The sequence below is a fragment of the Struthio camelus genome, chromosome 2 (genome assembly GCF_040807025.1).
Source record: "Struthio camelus isolate bStrCam1 chromosome 2, bStrCam1.hap1, whole genome shotgun sequence".
Classification (NCBI taxonomy): Eukaryota; Metazoa; Chordata; class Aves; order Struthioniformes; family Struthionidae; genus Struthio; species Struthio camelus.
In genome coordinates this window covers 147,517,765-147,538,549 of record NC_090943.1, presented here as the reverse complement: position 1 = coordinate 147,538,549, position 20,785 = coordinate 147,517,765, and the positions used below count along the sequence as shown (strand labels likewise).

The window sequence follows — 20,785 nt, the reverse complement described above, 5'->3', positions numbered from 1 at the left end:
AGCGCAGCAGCGCTTTCTGATGGCCGTGCTGGGCGGCTGCTGCTCACGGCGCTGGTGATGGCTTCTGAATCACTCGTACGTTGTGCAGGAAGCATCACGCTCTTCTGCTTACAGGCTTTAACACCACAATCATCATTTTCCCAGAAAATACAATTAGTCTAGATCTTGTAATTACTATATTAACAGATTTTGTGCACAAACTCCCAGTGAGTGTTTTCATCTTGGCATTCCTTGTGAGAAGGTTAAGTACAAGCTGTTGTCAAACTGAATGTAATCAGAAAGTTATTTAATCAGTCTGATAGGCATACATAGTTCCTTTTGAGCCTTCCAACAATCAGATACCTGTCAGAGGAATTTTGCCTTTTTCTGGCCTTAAATTTTGTCTACTGAAAAGATCAATTGCTTTACTTAGCCAATAATTTGATCAAAGAAATTAGAATCAGAAGTTTAGGTTAGTGCAGGCGCTCTGTTGTTGAATGTTTAGTTAGAAAAAGTGTAGTATGTATGCTAGTTTAACATTAAAAAATACAAACCATTTTTTGTTTTAAGAAATAGAGGCAAAAAAGGTTTGCTTTTCTTTTTTTACTAATCAAATTCCTGAAGTTTTTCTGAGGTTGGCAACAGTCAGAGCATTACTAACGGGTAGGATAGCAAAGTCAGCCTCAGCAATTTTCGTTCACTTATTCTTCCTTCCGTTGGTCGCAGGTAGTATGTTGCTGCACTGGGGGTAATGTGCTCAAGCATGCCTCATCCTCTGGTATGAGAAAGTTCTTTCCACTGTTTTTCCTTTTAGCAAAAAAATAAGAAATATGTCAGCCCAGCTGTAGGCACCAACAGAGGTTATCCACAAGCAACCCAGGGAAGCAGTTACTGCTCAGCAAATTGATTCTGTGCTTGGTTTTGCGGGAGGAAAAGGTTGCTTCCTTGAATAGCATCACATATCCAGCAAAACTTCTGCACACTTCAGGCCCTTAAGGAAAAATATAATAGGACGCTGACCTGTAAGCCCGTCCCCGTCCACTCTCTTCATATAAATATATATTCTGTGCCTCAAAGCCAAACCTTTTTCTGTGTAATTGTAGCACTGCCCTCCATTGGCTATGTGGAAGAGTAGCAGATCTGGTGAAGGAGTGATGTTTGTAGCCAGGTGGGAGCTGTCTGACAGGCAGCGCTTGTGCAGTCCCTGTCCCTTGGGAGTCTAGTTCTGACCTAGTTCAAATGCCCACTCATCAATTATCTGTATTTCCTCTTTTTTTCATTTCATATTCTGCCATGAATAAAGCATCATCGGGTGAAAACACTCCAATTGCAGATGAGTATGAAACCATACCTGACCAGACAAAGCTGGACCCAGCAGAAGATGCAAGTCTTGCCTCCGAGGACTCAAAACCAGGAGAGCATCTCCCAGAAGAGGAGGCCATTCTCATTCCAGCACTGGAAGAAAAGATTGATTCAGTTAGCAAAAGGGAGGAGCCGGAGGGCACTGAGCCCCTGCCTTTGGGATCGGAGGAGAGCACGGGGCTGCCGCCTGCATGGCGAGAGGAGAGCACCGGGCTTTCGCTGCCAGCGCCAGGGGAAGACACTGCATCACCGCTGCCAGGACCAGCAGAAGACAGTGGGCTGGTGGAGGGCAGTGACAGCGCTGTAGTGGAAATTGTCAAGAAAGAACATATTACTGAAGATGACCAACTCATTGAGGGTAATATTGGTGCTTTTGTAAATTCAGGAGACCAAATCATGCCTCCAGAGACTTGCGCATGTGTCTTTTTGACTTTAGTGAGAGACTCACACAAGCTTCTGGAGTCAGAATTTGGTCTGCAGAGTCTGTACAATTTAAAGTGTAGAAACACGTGGTTGGAAAAGCCTCAGACTCACAAGTCCAAGCTGTAATAAATATAATCAGCTTTTCCAGTCCTTATCTCTGCTACTTCATTTCATATTCTGTGTTCTTGGCAGATAAAATGCCCCACCATACCCCTCATTTAAAGGTTGTGTTTCTGTGTAGCTCAGAGACGTCGCTTAATGTTTGCAGAGACCAAAGGCTCAATTACTTAATTACATATATTAATTATAAAGCAACTGTCCCTATGCCTAATAATGGTGGAGGGTGGGTGTCTAACGATAGAAGAAAAAGCAGCTTGTAGATGCATCGTTGGCATACACAGCCTGTCTTAAGAGGGCTGGCTATTGAATAAGCACAACAGAGAGAGACGCTGGGGAGGAAGGCTGAGTGAGGAAGGACTGTTACCTGAGACAACAGGTATTTCCACTTGGGAACGTCATATAGTGGGGACAACATGCTTGAATGAGTTGTAAGAGGAATCTTGTGCATTTAGGGGTAGGAGTGCTTGTTGTCAGAGATGGTGCTCATCTTTGGGGCAATGCCCAGAGGATGTACCTCTCTCACTCACTACACATGCCGAAGGTGAACACTTTATGGGAGGGATCAGGCTTCTCCAAAACAGTGCAAAGCAGCTCAGTGAGGGATTGGTTACTTCCTGGGGAAGCGTTTCAACAAGCAGGTGAAGCACATGAGAAGTGTATCTCTGCAGGGAAACATGGTACTGGCAGCCGCCTTCACTGCACGTTCCCCTTGAAGTGCAAAACACAGGAGAAGGACTAATTATGTGAAGCCCAGAGCCAGTTCATATGGCTTTACTGTGCACAGCTGTATAAATCTATCCGCATATCAGCAGCTGAGCTATGGGCACTGCCTTGTCCTCCTGTGTGTTTCTTTTCAAAAGAATTTGGAGGGCTCGTCTACATAAAATGGAGATCTATCATTTGGAATAAAGTCTTGTTTTATGTATGCAGTAAAGCACTGGGTGCTCACCTGTAAAACATGTAGTCTTGCCCAGCTGACAATCCCAATTTCATTAATCCATTAACCATCATTTATAAGCTTAGTGGCACAGTCCTGGAGGCAGAACAGTACCTTCTGAGCAATGTAATATGACCTTATATACATGAAAACATGTTGAAAATTGATTGTTGGCCTACAGAACAGGTATGGGGCTTTGAATCGCCAAGCAATGCATGCTGTTTGCATGGCAAGTGAATAAGGCTTTCAGAAAAACTTAGTTTTACTGTTATTTGTTCCAAGATTGGAATAATATCCCACAGGCTCTCGTGTGCGTTTTCTTTCCACAAGGTATGTGATGAAGAAGGGGCCTTCCATTTTTATGTTGTGGTGCATAGGATACACAGCATTTGTTTCGCTCTCCTTTATTCCTCAGTAGCTATGTGAGAGACGATTAATTAGGTAGCAGCTTCCCAGGCAAAGTATAACTTCAACTAGAATAGCACGTTATCATGTTTTCTATTTCTGTTATGTTCCCTTTTTTGGATAAAAACACACATATGTAGAATAACACTCATTACCTAAGGAAAATAATTTGAACAGGAATAGTGCTTGTGATGTGTATTGAATAAAGTGTCAAGGGCATTTTGTGAAAATGTTGGGAGAATTTTATGGGCATGAAGCATGCTTGTACTTGGATGATGGAAAGTGACTGGGAACATCATGTTTGTTCCCTATCAATTCATTCAGTTGATACCTTTGTAAAGGGCAGCGGAGGGTTGGTGAAACAAAATCAGTTTTGCAGAAAGAAGCTGGGGCACTCAGTGCTTTTTTTAGTGGATCCTAATTTGATCTCCATGGTTACTGTTCCCAGGTGAGACGGGAGAACAGGTGGAAACTGAGCTGCTCAGTGAGATAGTAAGTGAAGGGTCTGAAACAAAAGAAGAAGAAACAGGAGAAGCAGTGGATGGTGCAGCAGCAACAGAGATAGGTATGTTGACAGAGGAGTGAAGGATTGCATGTGTTCAGGAGACAGAAAAACTGCGCTCTCATTGATGAGCGCGTCTTTGTCATCTTCCTGTCGGTGAACAGCTGCTGCTTTTTGCATTCTAATGCAAGACATAGCCATAAATTTTTTTACATACATAAAGAGATATTTTTGGAAGCAATCAATTGTACGTCATGCTCTTTACATGGGTCTTTATATAATGCATAAGTCCTACCAGTGATAAATTATTCCTGTTTGGGGAAAATGCTAGACTGTAGCAGGCAGTCTTGGAAAATAAAAACCTATGTTAAAGTCATGACACAGCTGATGATTATTTGCCAGACTTGGTTTTATGAGTTAATAGCTTAACACTGCTTTGTGATTTCCCTCCTATGCTGGACATTCATTTTAGATCCCTCTGGTTTTCGTTAACTGCCGAGATCAGCAGTGTAGCATGGGCTGAAAGCACATTCCACAGCCAATGCAGTCACATGGTGGGAAGGAAAAGCCACAGGCCAAATACAGCGAGTTTGGAAATACTCATACCAGTTAAAAGAAGAATGTGAGGGCAAAGGACTCTTTCTCCTGCAGACTCTTAGATTATGTTCCCATTTCTATCATCACAGTCCTTCTGCAGAAGTTATTTTTTCCTCCTCAGCGTTCACTGAGGACTTACGCTCGTTTATTGTGAGTCCACACAGAAGGTCAGATTCCTTTGGGTAGTCACACGCCTAAGGCAGCAGTGGTTACTAGTGGTATTGCCAGAAACTAGAAAAGGAAGAGCAGGCAGTGCAAACATCTCCTTCCCTTCCACCAGCAAACATTAACTGCAACGATTGAAGCCCAAACTCCCTCTCCCCTCTGGTGAATGTCCTCACCAGTAGCCTAGACAGCCATGCTCACAGTCTCTCTGGACTAGTGAGCATTGCAACTCAGAAAAGAAGAGCTTCAGCAGGAAGGGTGGATGGTATCTTACACCTGAACACTTCATAGCTTCCAGGTGAACCTCTGCGATAAGAAGGTTTTAGTGCCTTCCCAGTGCTTGCATATGCTCTAGCCTTTGAACTGTTGAGTAAAAGGGGTGAGGGCTCCCTTAAACAGACGAGGAAGGCATGCTACCTCTCTCTTCCATCCCAGCTGGTATGCTGTGAGGAGGCAGAGTTCACTTAGTAGGAGATAAATGGGAAGCACCAAGCTTGGAAGTTCCCACAGAATACAACTGTTGCTGGTCAGGTCCAGAAACAGGCATTTGAAAGGGTCTGCAAGGGCAAGCCACCACCTCTAACCAGTGGAGAAAGAGATTCTTGTAAAACTCTTCTCAAAGTGGGGATATATTGAATATCTGCAAGGGTTGCCTTGCGGGGAGCAGCCACGTAAGAAATTCTTAAACAAGAGGGACTGCAGGACAAAACACGAAAAGCAGCTGCACGGCCGTTCAGCATCCGGTCTCACTTGTGCCTGCTGGCACTGCTGAGTCTTTATCTTAGCTGTGTCCAAGATCATTTGCTTTATCTTAGCCATTCACAAAACTCATAGGCAAGAGGGTTGTTCAGTCAGTTTTGCAGCAAGCATGAGGCACGCCTGTGCTATCTTGTTTTGGTTGCACTGACCACAAGCCAGTATGTTACACCTGTGCTACAGGACTAAGGAAAATGGTTTTCACCACGAGCACCGCAGCCTGGAAGACAAATAGAGTGCTGGTCAAGAAGTCTGGACAAAGCATGTGTGCCTGTATCACCTTGTCATTAGTCAAGCGGAATTAGATAAGCAGTGACCAAAAAAAAGCACTCACCTCCCTGCTACTTATCAACTGTTTAACAGTTGGTCCTGGCAGCCTGCAAGTTAGACCTGTATATTATTGCTTTTAAGCTAGCCATGAAAACAAGCTATTATTGGCTGTTGGCAACTGTGTTTTTCTATGCAGTATATAGCTTTGCCTCCAAGGTCCTGAAAAGTTTATTCATTCAATTTGTTTTTAATCTCTCTTGTGTGGGCTTTCTAGAGCAATCAAAATTAGAGGGGTCTTTGCTGTGAATTCAGCGCAGCACTTAATTTTCTTCTGGGAAATCTCAAAGAGCAATGGAATCCTCTTCCTGAAAATTAAGAGACTTTATCATATGATAATTACAGCTTTACTGAAATAAAATTCCTCCATTTACCTGCCTTGTCAATATTCTTCCCAATAGTATTTCTAAGAAGCAAAACAAGCAGTCCTGCTTTTATTTCATAATACATTTCAAATGATAAGAGCATACCAATGTAGACAGCTCCATGAACAGCTGCAGGCAAGAAATGCTTAGAATGGAACGGGGTCTATTTAAGTTACTGTTGTATAACGGTGCAATTCTCCCATCTTGAAAGGATGTTGAAGAACTAAAACAAGACTCTGGGCAGGGATGCAAGAATGCTAAGGGGAATGGACAAATTCTTACATTAAGAGAAATCAAAAACATTCAGATCCTTGCCTCTGAGAGGATATGACTAAAAGGATATTAGTTGATCATAGTACAAAATAAACAGTGCTCTAAAGGTAGCTGAGGCTTATCTCTGAAAAAGGGCATGTTCAATGACACTAAAAGCACAGTGAATTCAAAACCGTTAAAGGGAATTTTTTGCCAGACAATATTAGTATTATTCATGCAAATTAACTCTCAGACTCTTTTTGCATGGAGAGGCAATTTGACTTCTCTCCTGTGTCTGCTGCTGATGGCCTAGACATGTTGGCCGCAGCATCTGGGAGCAATTCCTGGATGAGACATTATCACAGACTCACAGAACGCTGGAGGTTGGAAGGGACCTCTGGAGATCATCTGGTCCATGCCCCCTACTCAAGCAGGGTCACTTAGAGCAGGTTGCCCAGGACCATGTCTCGTCAGGTTTTGAATATCTCCAAGGATAGAGTCTCCACAACCTCTCTGGGCAACCTGCGCCGGTGTTCAATCACTCTTACATTTAAAAAAAGGTTTTTCTTATGTTTAAATGGAATTTCCTGTATTTCAGTTTATGCCCGTTGCCTCTTGTCCTTATATGAGTAAGATAAATGAGATGTCTGCTTCTGTGTCAAATGTGACTGAAATTATCTAGTGGCTTCAAAAGTTATGAGAAAAAGCAGCAGGGTGGGGAGGAGCATGAGACCATTGCAGCATAACTAGATTGTATATAAATGATGTTCACGTCTGTAGAGGAAGTTTGTGCATGAACAGGATGGAGGAAGAGGAAGCAGAGATGGCTGATGGCAGCTTTTTAAGTCCCCACAGAACATCCTTACAGATCCTGCAGAAGAGCAGCCTTCAGGCTGTGATACTTCCAGGGAAGTCTCATATTCCTATAGGATATATTGAATATGAATTTGTATCCTAAATTGTTAAATTAATTCTTTTTCCATTTCAGGGACAGCTGATAACGAGGAATAGAAGTTATGTCTATATGAACGTCCTCTTCTTGGGCCTGCTCTTCTGTCTTCATGAAGATTCTTTAATTTTATTGGGTTGGGAAAATAGAAAAGTTTTTATAGACTTTGCCACAAACATGAATAAGAGGCAGGAAAAGCTTTGTATATTATATATTTTTTGAAGTCAAGCTGCCAAGACTTCAAGTATTTGAAATGCCTGAACTTTCACCTCCCTGCCACAGAGGGCCTTCTTATCCCACTGCGCTAGCAGTGTACATTTTCTGACAACAGTATACTCATTCAGTTTTCAATTACGGTTTTTTCCAGGGTCAGGTAACTAACTTAAAACCTGAGTGGACACCTTTGAAACTTTCAACTAGCATTATATAGGATAAAAAAAAATGTAGCATAGCACTTTTTTTTTTTTAAATGGTAGCGTGAGTAAAAAGTCAGAAATGAAAGTCTTGGTGCTGTAAACTTGTATACATGTAGATAATTTCTCTGAAGGCCTAGACGAATGGTGTACGGAGTTGCTCAAGTATATGGCATATGGAGGAGTGGAACCTGAGAGTGCCTGTTTATTAGGCTGTAACTAAATGCAATGGTCATTTATTCAGAAAAATACAGGGTGTGATATCCAGTAACCAAGTGCGTGTCTTCTGCCAACCTCTACTTTAAACACAAATTTATTGAAAGGACAGAAGTACAATGAATATGACAACTTTTGCAAACAAGGAAAAAGAAGATATTTAGCTACGAGCAGCTTTTTAGTCTTATGAATTCCGGCACATTTAAGAAAATAACTTCACAGCTGTTAACATTCATGCTGATTAATAATTGGTCTTTAGTCATATAGCTCCTAATACACATTTGCATCTTCTAAAACAGATTTCTAACTAGAGACTTACATAAGCCTGTTCCCAAAGGAGAGAGAATCTACTATATTTCCCTGTAGTCCTCCATAAGAAGTATGCCATGAGGGATTTTTTTTTGGTGTTCTCTATTATGCTAAATAATCATTTTGGAGTTGAAGTCGAATGGCAAAGCCTTCAAACAAATTTTCTGTGAAAATAGGCCCTGAAGATAATTGGTCTTATAGATCTGAGAGAGCAGAAATTTGTTGTGATGGTGAATATTGCAAAGGAACTACCTATTATTACTAGGAACTGCCTTTTCAATATTCTCTGGCATAAGAAAGCAGCATATTGCAGTCAGGGAGAAAGGGTCAATTACCTAAAACGGCCAAGCATATGTTGGTATTTTATTAGGTGTATTTTATACAAAGAACTTAAAAAAAAAAATTTGAACTACCACCAGCAAATTATAAAAATCCCCTCTAAAAGCTAACTTTTGTGCTGCAAGTGCACATATGACTCCAGTTGACTTTGGTTTGTATTAAATAATTGAATTTATATACATGGCCTATCAGGTTTTTACTTTAGCTGATGTTCTTTGGCTATAACACTATATTTAAGAGTTTCTGCTTATCAGCAGTCTGTTCAGTTTACAGACATCTCAGCTTTATTTAAGGTCACCTATTAATGTTGGCTGTAGGACAGAACTAGAAACTTTTATAACCAAAGCGAACACTTTTTTTTTAAAGGAATTTTGGTAAGTGGATGTTACAGATGTTTGGTTTTTGCTTTTTACTCGCCTTCTATATTAGAGAACTTAAGGCAAGGAGTTAGTCCTACTAAGCATCTAATATTGACACAGAAGTAGGAATTAAAAATTCACACAGGTAGCCAAACTTTCTGTCCACATACCCAAATCATTTCATGATAAAGAACCACAGAAACATACCATATATTCCGGAGAGCTGAGAGATGGGTGACCAGTTAAGGAGCAGCATGAGGGCCCTTGGGATGATACAGAGTAAGGCTGGGCATACAGCTGGGGTCTGTTATGACCCAGGAGCTTCACCTTCAGCTGCTTCTGGTGGCTGGTGTCCTCTTGTAAGCTGGGGATTTGGTTTAGCCACCAGCACGGTCCTGCTCCCAGTTAAAGAAATGACAGACAGGGGAGCCATACTCACTGCTTGTAAGCTACGTGTTAGATCAAGAGTTACAGTTTGACCAGCTGTATCGAACAATTGTAAAGTAGAAACCGATTCCATGATAGTATGGACAGCAGTGGAAGAGATTGCACTTGGAAAAAAAAAAATACGATGCTACAATGGAACCGCTGCTTTGCGGAGCCACTCTTGTTACCAAAAAGACAAGCAAATCTACATTCTTATCTCACCATTCGACTTTTTGAAGACATTAAGCAATTCTAATTGGGAACAAGAAGAATATAAGACAATCAGTTACTCAACATCTCAGTCCTTATGTACTTTGTGTTTACAACTGATTAAAAGCTAAAATAGCTTTTAGCTTTTTTTATTTTTAGCTTAGAGTGCTTCACTTCTTCAAGGAACAAGCTTAATCACCAAGCTCACAAGAAACCTCTGACAGGAATTTTGTTCCCGTTACCAATAAACATAACCCTACAAGAGGATAATTTTGGACCCTGTCAGCCCTATGTATGCGCATACTGTGTTAGGATCCCCAAATACATCTAGCAATCTGGCTTGCTAGAGTCTGATCTTTCACTTAACACGTACTTGCTCTCAGATAAAATACTTTAGCAAGTGTGAGGTGCTTGTAGCAGAAGATTAGGGCAATTGAAGTTTTGTTACGCATTTTAACAGAGAACAAAGTTCTGTTAAAATTAGGTACTGAGGTTTGATTTTTGCATTGTTCAATCTATAGAGAACATAATCATTAGGGGAAAAAATTATAAAAGAAACATGTAGCAGAAAATGCTAATTTAAGTACTGCATTACTATCACAGAAATATATTAGATGAGCTGTTTTGTTTCTGTTTTTTAATAGTTACATGATTGAAACATTTTAAATGGTGGAATTAATATGTCAAGCTAAATCACAACTTCATATTGTGCATGCTAGTGGCTCAGTCTAGCAAACAAAATGGCTGTTTAACTTAGCTCCAGTTAAAGCAAGATTTCATACATGCTTATGTACTTTGCTGAACTGAGACCTAAGAGATATCCACAATACTTGCTTTTCAAATAGGAGAATTATGAGGCTTTGACTTTTTTAAAAAAAAAACAGATCAAGTAATATAATGCTGCTTAAAAAGTACAAGTTTTTGCCATCTATATGGAAGACTGATCATTTATGCTAAGAACTGCTATGTCAGAGCTATAAATAAAAGTGTTTATTTCAGTTATTCTCGAATTCCTCTACTGGAAGAATTCATATTTAGGCTTGAATTGTTCAAGAACGTGCGTTGGGTCCCCCACTAAAAGCGGAAGAAACTTACAACTAACAGCGGGTTTTTGTTCCTGACTTTTTGCAGAATTGCACCTACTTACCGATACAAACATTTTTAATGCAAGTAATCTGTTGTGCCTCATGAGTGGCATCCAGCATGTGTTCTTACAGGTGCTTCTTTTACCTTTCAGTCTCAGTTTGCATCTTTCTGGGAAAAACAGTATTATATTCACACCCCTCTGTACCAACGAAGACACCCAAAGGAGTTCTATAAAGGACCTTAAATCAGCAAACAGGCAAGTCAAGTCAGCACCAAAAAAAAACACCCGCACCAAAAGCGCCATCTTGTGTTAGGTGTAGGCTGGCGAGGAGGCAGCACAGCACAAATAAGGCAGCTGGTCACACAGTAGTAATAACGTGAGGTAAGAAGGGATAACTCTAGCTATACAAGGCTGAACTTAGCTTATTTTCAACACTATTGATATCTGCTGATGGTGAACTCTTAATTATACTACAAATAAGTTAAATATATTCCAACAAAGTAATTACATCTGAGAAAAGCAATACAGAAAAAAAAATAAATTGGGAATCTGCTTAAACAATATAGCTCAATTCAATTACATTATTCCTGGCTGACAAGAGTGAAGCAACATTCACTCAATGTTTCCTATAAAGTCACTGTCACGTTACTGCTCGCTCCTTCCTGATGGTGTTTGTTTTGTTAGCCGGGATTGCTTCTTGAGTGAAACAACTACTACCAAGCTGTAGAAGATTAAAAAAAACTTCAATAGTACAGCCAAAGAAAGAGAGAAGCTGGGACTAATAGCATTTGTCTGTAGGAAGTTTATATGCAAAGTCTTTCTGTACTTTTCAAAAGCTGTTGCTTAAAGTTCAGATTATCTGATACATTAAATCCATTATCCTGCCCCTAATAAAGGTAATTACGTCCTATTCTGGAGATAAGGGAAAACTGTAAAAAGCCATACAACTGTACATACTTGCTGTGACTGTCTCGTTATTAATTGCTTTTCTTTGAAGACACAAATTATGAACTCAGCGGAAAGCAGGAGAAATACCCCATTCAAGCCATATTTGGAAGGGCTGATTTGTTTTCACAAGTTATCTAGGCAGCATTACACAGAAAGGCCTGAAAAATATGAAATTTACAGTTATCTTAACAGTACAACTAAAGTAATGAGACCTAGAGAGTACAGCTGACAAGCAGGAAGGTAAGAAACCACTGGTGGGATGTTTATAGTTCATCAAAGGATCAAGACGATTGTTGTGGAGGTTTGCTCGCAGGAGGATGTTCAAACTGAGCGGTATCTGTATATGTCATTTAAAGATATACACTGCTATGAGGTATACACAGATAGCAGCTGAACCCATGCTGTTATACTGGAGTTTTCGTGCATGCTTAGCATACAAAGTCATTAACCAATAAAGAAGCATGTAAAAGATGATCACCAATAGGCATTTTAACATCATTTTTAGAAAACAAGTGATATGCACATAGGAGAACTGCAGTTTGGATTTAAGTTGTTGGACAGCTCAGCCTGCAGTGCTATCGCTTGACCAACGGCAAACCTACATCATGCCCTCTCCCTGCCACACAGCTGTAGTAAGGATGCTGGAGTGACAAATCCAGCGCCGAGTCAGGTTTTGTGGCTTACCAAAACCGAGCAAGTTTGGTCACTAGAAGAGATGGGACTAGAAAAGGATGCTGGAGCTGTCAGTCCCAGCAGACTCCAGAAAGAGTAGCCTACAGGTCTCCCTCTCATAATATGGTTGCTAAAATTCACGTGTGTTACTACAGCTGAAATGGTGCGTTCCGTAAGCTGCTGCATATGTCCATTTTTACTTTCTATAAGATGAAAATGAAGATGGGGGATAATGTTACTGTCGCTGTATATACGTGTAACTGGATGTCCATCTTTGCAGAAGAGAACATAACAAAAATGTTTAGGTCAACAGACTGTGAACAAAGAGAAGTTCTGCTCATTTATGCTGAATAAACCAATATCGAACTCTGGCATGTAGCTGTGGGGAAGTCAAGAAACCTACTTGGTCATAAGACAGCTGACTTTCAAACAGGTTCGTTAAAAACACAGCATCCATTTCTACTTGCTTAGCTAGAAGACAACTGGAAAGGGATAGGATAATGTAACATCACAGTTTGACTCCCAAGATTGTTTAAACACCCTATTCAAGAAGATGCTTCTGTTCTTAACTGGGAAAACTGCCAAGAAGCAATGTCACCGTAGCTGAAAGCTTGCTGTCTTGGAAGACTGTTTTCATCCTTAGCTATTAGCAGATAGGCAGTAAACCTATTTTTCCTGGTTTGAATCATTCCTTATTGGATAAGCAAGATAAGGATTTTTTGAAATGGAGTATAAAAGCATAACAGCTTAACAGCTTTGAGGGGAAAAAAAAAAAAAAAGAGAACTGAATCTCAAGTAAATAAATATGTAAGCACTTATTTAAAAATAAGAACCAGGAAGAGAAAAGTCTGTTCCCAAAAGACACAAGCACATTTTATAGATACAATAATCATTTATTCTGATTAAATAGGATATTTTCCCTCATAAACTTGGAATTTTTTTTTTTTAAATTACACTATATTCAAAGTTGAATTCTATGAAAAAGGTTGCAGGGAGAGATTCTTTTGCAGCTGATTTAGAAATGTTAGCAGGTTACTTCAGAAAAGTGTAATTTTCTTTTTTCTGAAACGAGTGTTCACTCCCTTAAGTAACTGCTTCCACAAGAACAAAATGTTAGTGGGTCTCAACACTAATCTATTCTGTGAAGAAAAGAATACAGCAAAATTGCCCAAAAACACAGAAGTGTATCCTAACCAGTTCAAGTGTTCTACAGTTTTCCCATTTCTATCATTTTTCTTATTTGAAATAGTTACTAAGTCCTACTAAGTATTAAAATAATTATAATTTTCCACATCCAGATCACCCCTAGTATAACTACGATATATTCACCCAAAAATATGTACTTTATTATCTGAAGTCACAAATCACAAAATAAGGCCCCTACCTGCAATAACTTCAAACATACCCTGATTTGAGCAACAAGCTCAGCTGATTTCAGCAAGGCTCTCAGAGACCTCAGGGTTTGCCTGCATGGAACTAATTGCAAGTTTGCATTTTAGAGAGCGCAAGGTCCCGAAGCACCTTTCCTAAGTGAGATTAGTGATTTAAACTGTATGTACCTGCCTGTAGTCAATCGTAGGAAAGGGACCTAAGGGAGGAGCACTGAATCTAAAACTGCTATTGCAGGATATTCAGTCTCCATCTATAGTCATGCTGAAGCATCTTGGATGGATCCTTGAATGGCAACAGCTTCAATCTCAACTCGGGCACCCTGTGAGCAAAACAATGAAGAAATATATATATAAATATATATATATAAATATATATATATAAATATATATATATAAATATATATATATAAATATATATATATAAAAAATATATATATAAATATAAAAAAAATATATAAATATATGAAGCAATCAGATGTATACCACTTAAGAAAAGGCTAACCTTGCAAAAACAAGCAGTGACATTAGAAGCAGATTGCACTTCTGATAGTTGTATTACTAGTTTAGTGATATTCAATAATAAGGAATATTAAAGCAAATTTTCAATAAGTATCAAAACCCCTCTAGGGCAATAGGCATCTTCCACCATACAGAAACATATAATAAAAGATATATGAAATCATGAGATATGTGGGAATAAGACTGGAGTACCAAAACCAAAAACTAAGTACTCAAGAAGATTATTCACTAAAATAATTGTACTTGAGGCTATTCCTGAGTAAGAAAAGCTGTCAGAAAGTTTCAAAAGTAAGGAGTTCCATAAAATTCATCTTTGTAGGCAAAAAAAGTAACACTTACTTTTGGCAAAGCAACAACCTGATAGGCTGCTCTGGCTGGGAAGTTAGTCTTGAAAACTGTAATTTAAGCAGGAACATCCACCAATCATTTATCTTTGTTTTATCAAGCAAAGTTCAAAGTAACCTGAATAAAAAGCAGTCAGTAGAATGGTTTCATGTTCAAGTTTACAAGACAAATAATCTTCTGTGCCAATTTTTTTCTCCCCCATTTTTCAGTCACTCACTGCTCTAATACCTTATCAACCTACCATTCATCATTAAGAATGCAACTATACATGCGATTAAAGACCAGGGATAATTTTTTACTCTGCTGACACAGCCTTAACACCAATTCAGCTGAACCTGAAAAGATCAAATCAGAGGAGCAGTGATCATCCAATTGCAGAGACCATGGGGTGGAAGAGGGCTCTTTCACAGACAGCAGCAAGAGGGAGAAACTGGTCCCTGCCAAAAGAGTCCTGAGGAAAGGCTCCAGATTTGCACAGAGTACACTGAAGGTGAGCCTTACTCAAGAAGGCCTCTTGTACAGCAGGCCCTGACCCACTCCTCTGTCCAGGAATATGCCTGGAGTTCAAGGGTATTAAATTTTTTAACAGGAAAAAAAGACACTGTTCAAAATGTAAGAGCTGTATTTGCATCATTACATGAAACGTCTACTAGTTAGAGTTGATGCTAAGCTCAGAAATGGTAATTTCAGGGAAAATTAACCTGACAAAGCAGGTTAATAAGTCAAAGAACAGCTAGAACTACTTTATTGAATTACAGGTACAAAGGGTATTTTGCAGTAAGTAAATATGAATCCAGTGGATCTATTCTTACAGTTCATAAACACTACCTATCTAATGAAAATCCAAAGCGGTATGAAAAAAAAAAAAAAAAAGTTGTGTGCATACACTCCCAAGTTTTTTCAAAACGTGACTCGTTGGAATCATGCACTTCAGTCTGTGTTCTGTTTTCTTAATTATACATTATTCTTCTACAATTTTTGTTTTAATGTAAGATTGTGGAAGAAACGTAACAAGAATCTCACACTGCATCATCTAAGTCATTATCACACTTTGGTTACAGTGAATATAACTTCCACAAGCCATACTGATAAAATATAATAATACTTACATTGTCTGTAAATATCATTAATATCATTGAAGTCGTTCATGTCTGCCATCAAAACAGTAGTCTTCACAACTAGAAAATACGTAACTGCAGTTATTTTGGACCTTTGACTTTTATATAAAAGTTGAAAGTCTTTACTGCATTACTTATACTATATTTTTATTCCAAATATTTATCTCAAATCTTCTAATTGTTTTGAGACGTTCTGCAGAGAGATATAGACTATTAGAGCTACTCAATCAGTTTATTTTAGTACTAGCTTAGAAATAGCAAGGTGTCGCAAAATGTAAATACATCCCTTCCTTTATAAAATTCTCAGGAATGTTTAGCGTGGTTAAAGAATCAGTTTATTCTTTCAGACTGAGATCTTTCAAACCTCCTAAAAAAATCTCAGTATCTAGCACATATTAAAATTGAATATCCCTGACCAGCTTTGAAAATATCCGCTTAAATTTCATTCCGAGAGGCATAGAACTGGTGAAACAGGTGAATTAAAAAGTTGTAATCCAACTGTTGGCAATAAATTACATCATATATAATATTTGCCACCAAAAAAGTGTAGCATGTCTGAAGATATTGTCTATGCTAGTACTTTTTTTATCCATGACTGCCCAAACTCACATTAATCCTGCGTGGACTCCACTATTAGAATGCTCTTAAAGAAAAGGTGCTGAAAGTGCCTAAAATATGAGCACCATTGCTACAAACCTGCATTTACTTGGAATAGAGTCTAGGATGCTTAAAATGCCTGTAGCCAGTTCCAGCTCAATCTACAGCTTAGCTTCCTCAGTTAGGAGTTAAAGTATTAGTACCACAGGCAGCAACTTCCAGCAAAAGGCAGATACTTATTGATATCCATCACATAAAGCAGATTTGCATGTAGATTTTTTTTAATCCAGACTCCTGTCACCTTTTGTCTCCTCCAGCTTTTGCTAAATGAGCAGTTGTTATCAAACAGCTTTAAAGGTCACCTTTTTTTTTTTTTTTTTTTAAATAATCCAGGTAAAAACATTACTTGCCTGCCAGCACCACAGCAGCACTTACCATTGCAGTAGTCACAGCCTGCAGCTTTCAGGATTTCTCCCATGTTTTTTAGGGCCTATCAAGAAATGAGAAAAATCTTTTAAGTACAGCTTGGCTGTATTTAGATAAGTGGGTGTTGCAACGTGACTACATCCATGGTTATAGTTAAGAGTTTAGTTAAGAGTTTACCCAGGTAATCTTCAACAGTCATCAGTGGGCAAGCAAAACCATAGATGAAAAAGTAAAATAATAAAAAGGAACTTCTTATAAACCCCCAGTATTGAACTGCCCACTCAAAAGATACAAATGTAAGATGCAGCCCTATCTCATACTATTACTCCACGCACCCTCTTTGCTCCTGAGGAAATAAATCCTCTTCCCTCAACCGAAAGCCAGGTTTCTTACTGGGGTCCAGTTCTTTGTTCATTGACTCTCTCCTGTATGAAATACAGATTCCTGCCTTGGCCTCCAAGCTGTTCGGGTGACGAATGACAGGGATGGGATAGAATTTTTCCTCCTGGTTTTCCCTCATTTTGGAGAATGTGGAAGGTTGTTCCCTAAGGCTCTCCCATTCCTCATGGGTTCACCTTTAACTGAGCACATGCCAACTCCACAGCAAGCATATTGCTAGAAGACATCTTACCTGTTTAGCTTCCTCCTTTGCCCCTCCGGAGACAAGCTGCCCACTGGAAGGTTCTATACCTATCTGTCCTGCAATATACATGGTCCTATCTACCAGTACTGCTTGGCTGGGAGGAAAAAAAAAAAAAAAAAAAAAAAAAAAAAAAAGGACAAGACATTTTGAGAGCTCATTCAGAAATATTTTTCCCCAGTCAAAACATTTAGCTATTTAGCTACCCATCTCTGCAAGTAGTCTCCTGTATGGACACTTTGCATTCTCTTCAGTAATTTATAGCATCTCAAGATACAGGACTTAGGTTATACATGAACAAGTTGAACAGTCATATACTCACTCTGCTTATGCTTTGGAAGCGCTAGGATTGAGCCACCTATGGAAGCATACATCCACATTAGCATGGCTTTATGTATGCAATAATAGGCCTTGTCTCAAAAAGGTGCAAGGCACTAGCACAGCAACGCAACACTAACATAGATGCATAGCTTCCAGACTAGAGCTAATCCAGAGGGGAGGCAGAATAATTAAAATGTTTCTTGCATCTGCCCAAATAACACTGGTTCTCTGGCAGTATTTCTCCAGAGTCATGAATTTGGACAGTCAGAAAAGCACCCTGATCACTCCATTCCCAGCACAATCAGTCTCCTCTGAACAAATAACCTGGGTGTCCTGTTGGCAGAGTTAGTTCAGACGATTGCAAAATTCAAACTATCTGAAAAACACTTTATATAAAGTGTCAGGTCCATTTCTGCTGAAGTAGAGTTGGCCATTGGTAAAGTCTCTTAATTATCACAAAGAGATTAAAAGATTAAAACCAAGATTCAAACCACCTAGCAAACATTATGCAATAGACATAATTTACTCCTCTTCAGCTGGTAATTAAAAATAATTTGCAAGAAAACTAGAGAAAGGCTCCTTTCGAAAGGTTTGCGGTGGGGCAACATAATTTTTCTTATCTCTTCCCACCCCAGAAAAAAAGTTATTGTTCTGATAGTTCAACAAGCCTCTTACATTATACAGGCTAGAATCAGATACCTACGTGACGCATCTCAATTAGAAGGTTAGTTTCCCTATAAAGTCAATAGACGAAGAAAGGGACTCCTTCAGAGAGCACTTCTAACAGATTTCTTCTCTAGATTGCTCTCTCCGTTGACTTCACAGGGAGCCTGACCTAATTTAGGTGCTCAGTAAAATGATTAAGGTTAGGCAATCTAAACAGTGTCATCACTCCCATCTTTCCTTTTACCTCTGTCCCGCATTCTCCTACAATTTCATAAGGGGGAAAAAGAAAGAGCTAGTAACTTATCTGATGTAGTGAAATACTTTATGTGATGATTACTCTCTCTGACATTAGGAGCTTACCAAGCAGGAGTACATGATAAAACTACACAATGTAAAGAAGAGAAACTGGCAAAAGAAAGTTTTTCTACTTGATGCAATCTTGTTGATAGAGAACGTGCATACAAACACAACATAGACTCTGCTTTTATTTTGTTTTCTTTCCCAGAACATCCTGCTTTGTCTGAGGCACATGCCTGTTAGACCACAAACTTCTGCTTCAGTTTGATGCCAGGTTCTCCATGCAGTAGCAAGATAGCAGCTCTCCAAAACAGAGGTTGTCTTGCACTGCTTATTATACAGGAAACAACACGATGAAGCATTTAGCACAACAGAGGTCTTTGGACAGTCCTAAATCATGAATAATTAGGAAAAAAATGCAGAAGCTTTCTGAAAACACTGTCAGATGAGCACTTACAGTAATCCCATTCTCTGCTCCTCACCTCCTCCTATGCTTATCAGTAGCATCCCCTGAAGATGTATCCTATAACTAGGGGCAATCGTAGCTACTCTTTAATCTCTGATACAGCAAAGATTTAAGAACGTGTCTAAAGCCATTCAGATTTCAGTTTACCGAAGTGCATAACTAGATGGATATTATGACCTTAGGAAAACATCATGCATCAGAGAGGTGGAGCTAAGAAACATGCTCAAAAGTTAATCAGATTATTTTTTAAACAGAAAGGATTGTTAATACATGAACAACTTCTCTGCTGTATACATGTTTTTATACAAATATATATCAGATTACTGGAAATTAAATGAGGTAACAGAAATACAAAGACATGGTAAAAATAGGTCACCACAAAGCACGCTGAAGGGCTGGAGCAGAATGAAGAATGTCACCCATACATCCCAACTCTTCATTGATATTTAAGCCCTCATTCCTCTGTTACCATGCTCAGATTCCACGGTAGAAACATAGCAGTGATTTCTTGTGCAACTTTTGCTCACTGGACTTTGAGAAGTTTACTGGAATCAGATACATTAAGTTAATGAAAGACCTGTGAAAACAGTTACAGGCTGCACAACAAGCAGCATTTCATTAAAAACCACCAACAAGCAAAAAAAGTCAGAACGCAGTTAATCTACAACAGAAGGGGAGGGCTATGGTGAAGGATAGGCCAGTTATTATGTACGCAGTGGAAGAATTCTTGCTGTCCCACGTTTTAGATGTTCCTCTAACCACAATAAATGCCAAATCCCTCACTGCAATCCACCAACAATTCTGTTTACAGAACAGTAACGGTAGTTTCCTTCACGTAACAATGCTGTTTCTGCTTCTAGATGTTGTATTTCTCTATCTGTATAGTTTCCACAAAAAAAAAAAAAGAAGTTCAAAGTTCAGAAAGTGCAATTTCAAAGTACTTGAGGCAAAAAAAAGAAAGCATCTGGAAGGCACAAAAGTAGAAAACTTAAAATCTAACGAGACTGCATTTACAATGAGGAAGGAGTCAGAATGCAGCATTAAAAGTTCTTAGAAAATGCTGTTAAGAAAATCTCTCAGTGCCTTCAAAGTAATAGTGCACAATATTTACTGACCACTTATCCAAGTATCAAAGAGGAAATTTTCTCCAATTAAAATTGGCATTTTTTTAAATTACGTTCTGAACGGTTGCAGCTGACAGGTTCTTTGAGAAAACACCTAACAACATCCTGTTTATTTTTGCACCCACCAGCTTTGACGCTGAAAAGCATTACAAGGCCTTGCTGCACACACTAAGTAGGAGAAGACTCGCAGTTCCCAGTCCGTCAGCTCCCTTACCGCCAAGCACGCCCTCGAGCGGATTTAACGCTCACCCCCCAACCCCTCCGGAGCGCAGACTCACTGCTGACCTGCCTATAAAACACCTGCCTTCTGAGCACTTTTTGGTTTCTTTTTTCGTGAGGAATCAATTCTTTTTCCCACACGCTGCCTGTCACCGATTTCAAAATCACGTCCAAATCCTTCCGGCAGACGCTTACAAACCTCGCTTACAACGGCTGGGATCCACTCCCGGGGAAGGCCCCCGGCCTCCGCACGCCGCGGGGCAGCCCGACCCACCCCCCGCCACCTGCTAGACACCCTAACGGTAAAACCTGCTCCCTCTCTCTCCTGCTTCTCCCCCTCGCTGCGGTATACCTGTAGGGACCCATCGCAGCGGGCGCTTTAGCCGTGCTGATTATCCTCCTCATCACGGCAGCCATGTCATCAGCCAACTGGCCCCTCACACCTTCTCCCCGACGCCCCGAGCACCGCGACCTCCCTCCCTCCCTCCTAATCCGCGAGGGCCAACCCGCAGCGCCGCCGCGCGCATGCGCCCCGCTC

At 39.7% G+C, this 20,785-nt stretch overlaps 1 protein-coding gene across 2 annotated transcripts; it reads right to left on the bottom strand.

Moving 5' to 3' along the window:
* Positions 1-1,329: 1,329 nt before the first annotated feature.
* Positions 1,330-20,775, bottom strand: RIDA (reactive intermediate imine deaminase A homolog). 2 transcript variants are annotated; one of them, XM_068932966.1, is made up of 6 exons: positions 20,600-20,775; positions 17,146-17,251; positions 16,524-16,578; positions 15,483-15,551; positions 14,368-14,423; positions 1,330-13,829 (listed from the first exon to the last, which is right to left on the bottom strand). In XM_068932966.1, the coding sequence occupies exons 1-6, from the start codon at positions 20,662-20,664 to the stop codon at positions 13,767-13,769; spliced, it is 414 nt and encodes a 137-aa protein (XP_068789067.1). In that variant the 5' UTR covers positions 20,665-20,775; the 3' UTR covers positions 1,330-13,766. The 2 variants fall into 2 exon arrangements, with proteins under 2 accessions (XP_068789067.1, XP_009674285.2); XM_009675990.2 differs by lacking the exon at positions 20,600-20,775 and adding an exon at positions 19,281-20,139 and having other exon boundaries at positions 12,991-13,829.
* Positions 20,776-20,785: the final 10 nt, after the last annotated feature.

What these genes read in the sequence shown, in the direction of transcription:
- RIDA (XM_068932966.1), bottom strand. Translation starts at nt 20,664, where the DNA reads ATGGCTGCCGTGATGAGGAGGATAATCAGCACGGCTAAAGCGCCCGCT. An exon ending in CAAAGGAGGAAGCTAAACAG is followed by an intron (nt 16,579 to 17,145) that starts GTAAGATGTCTT and finishes ATTTCTTGATAG; the next exon opens with GCCCTAAAAAACATGGGAGA. An exon ending in AGGTTGTTGCTTTGCCAAAA is followed by an intron (nt 13,830 to 14,367) that starts GTAAGTGTTACT and finishes TTTTGCTCACAG; the next exon opens with GGTGCCCGAGTTGAGATTGA.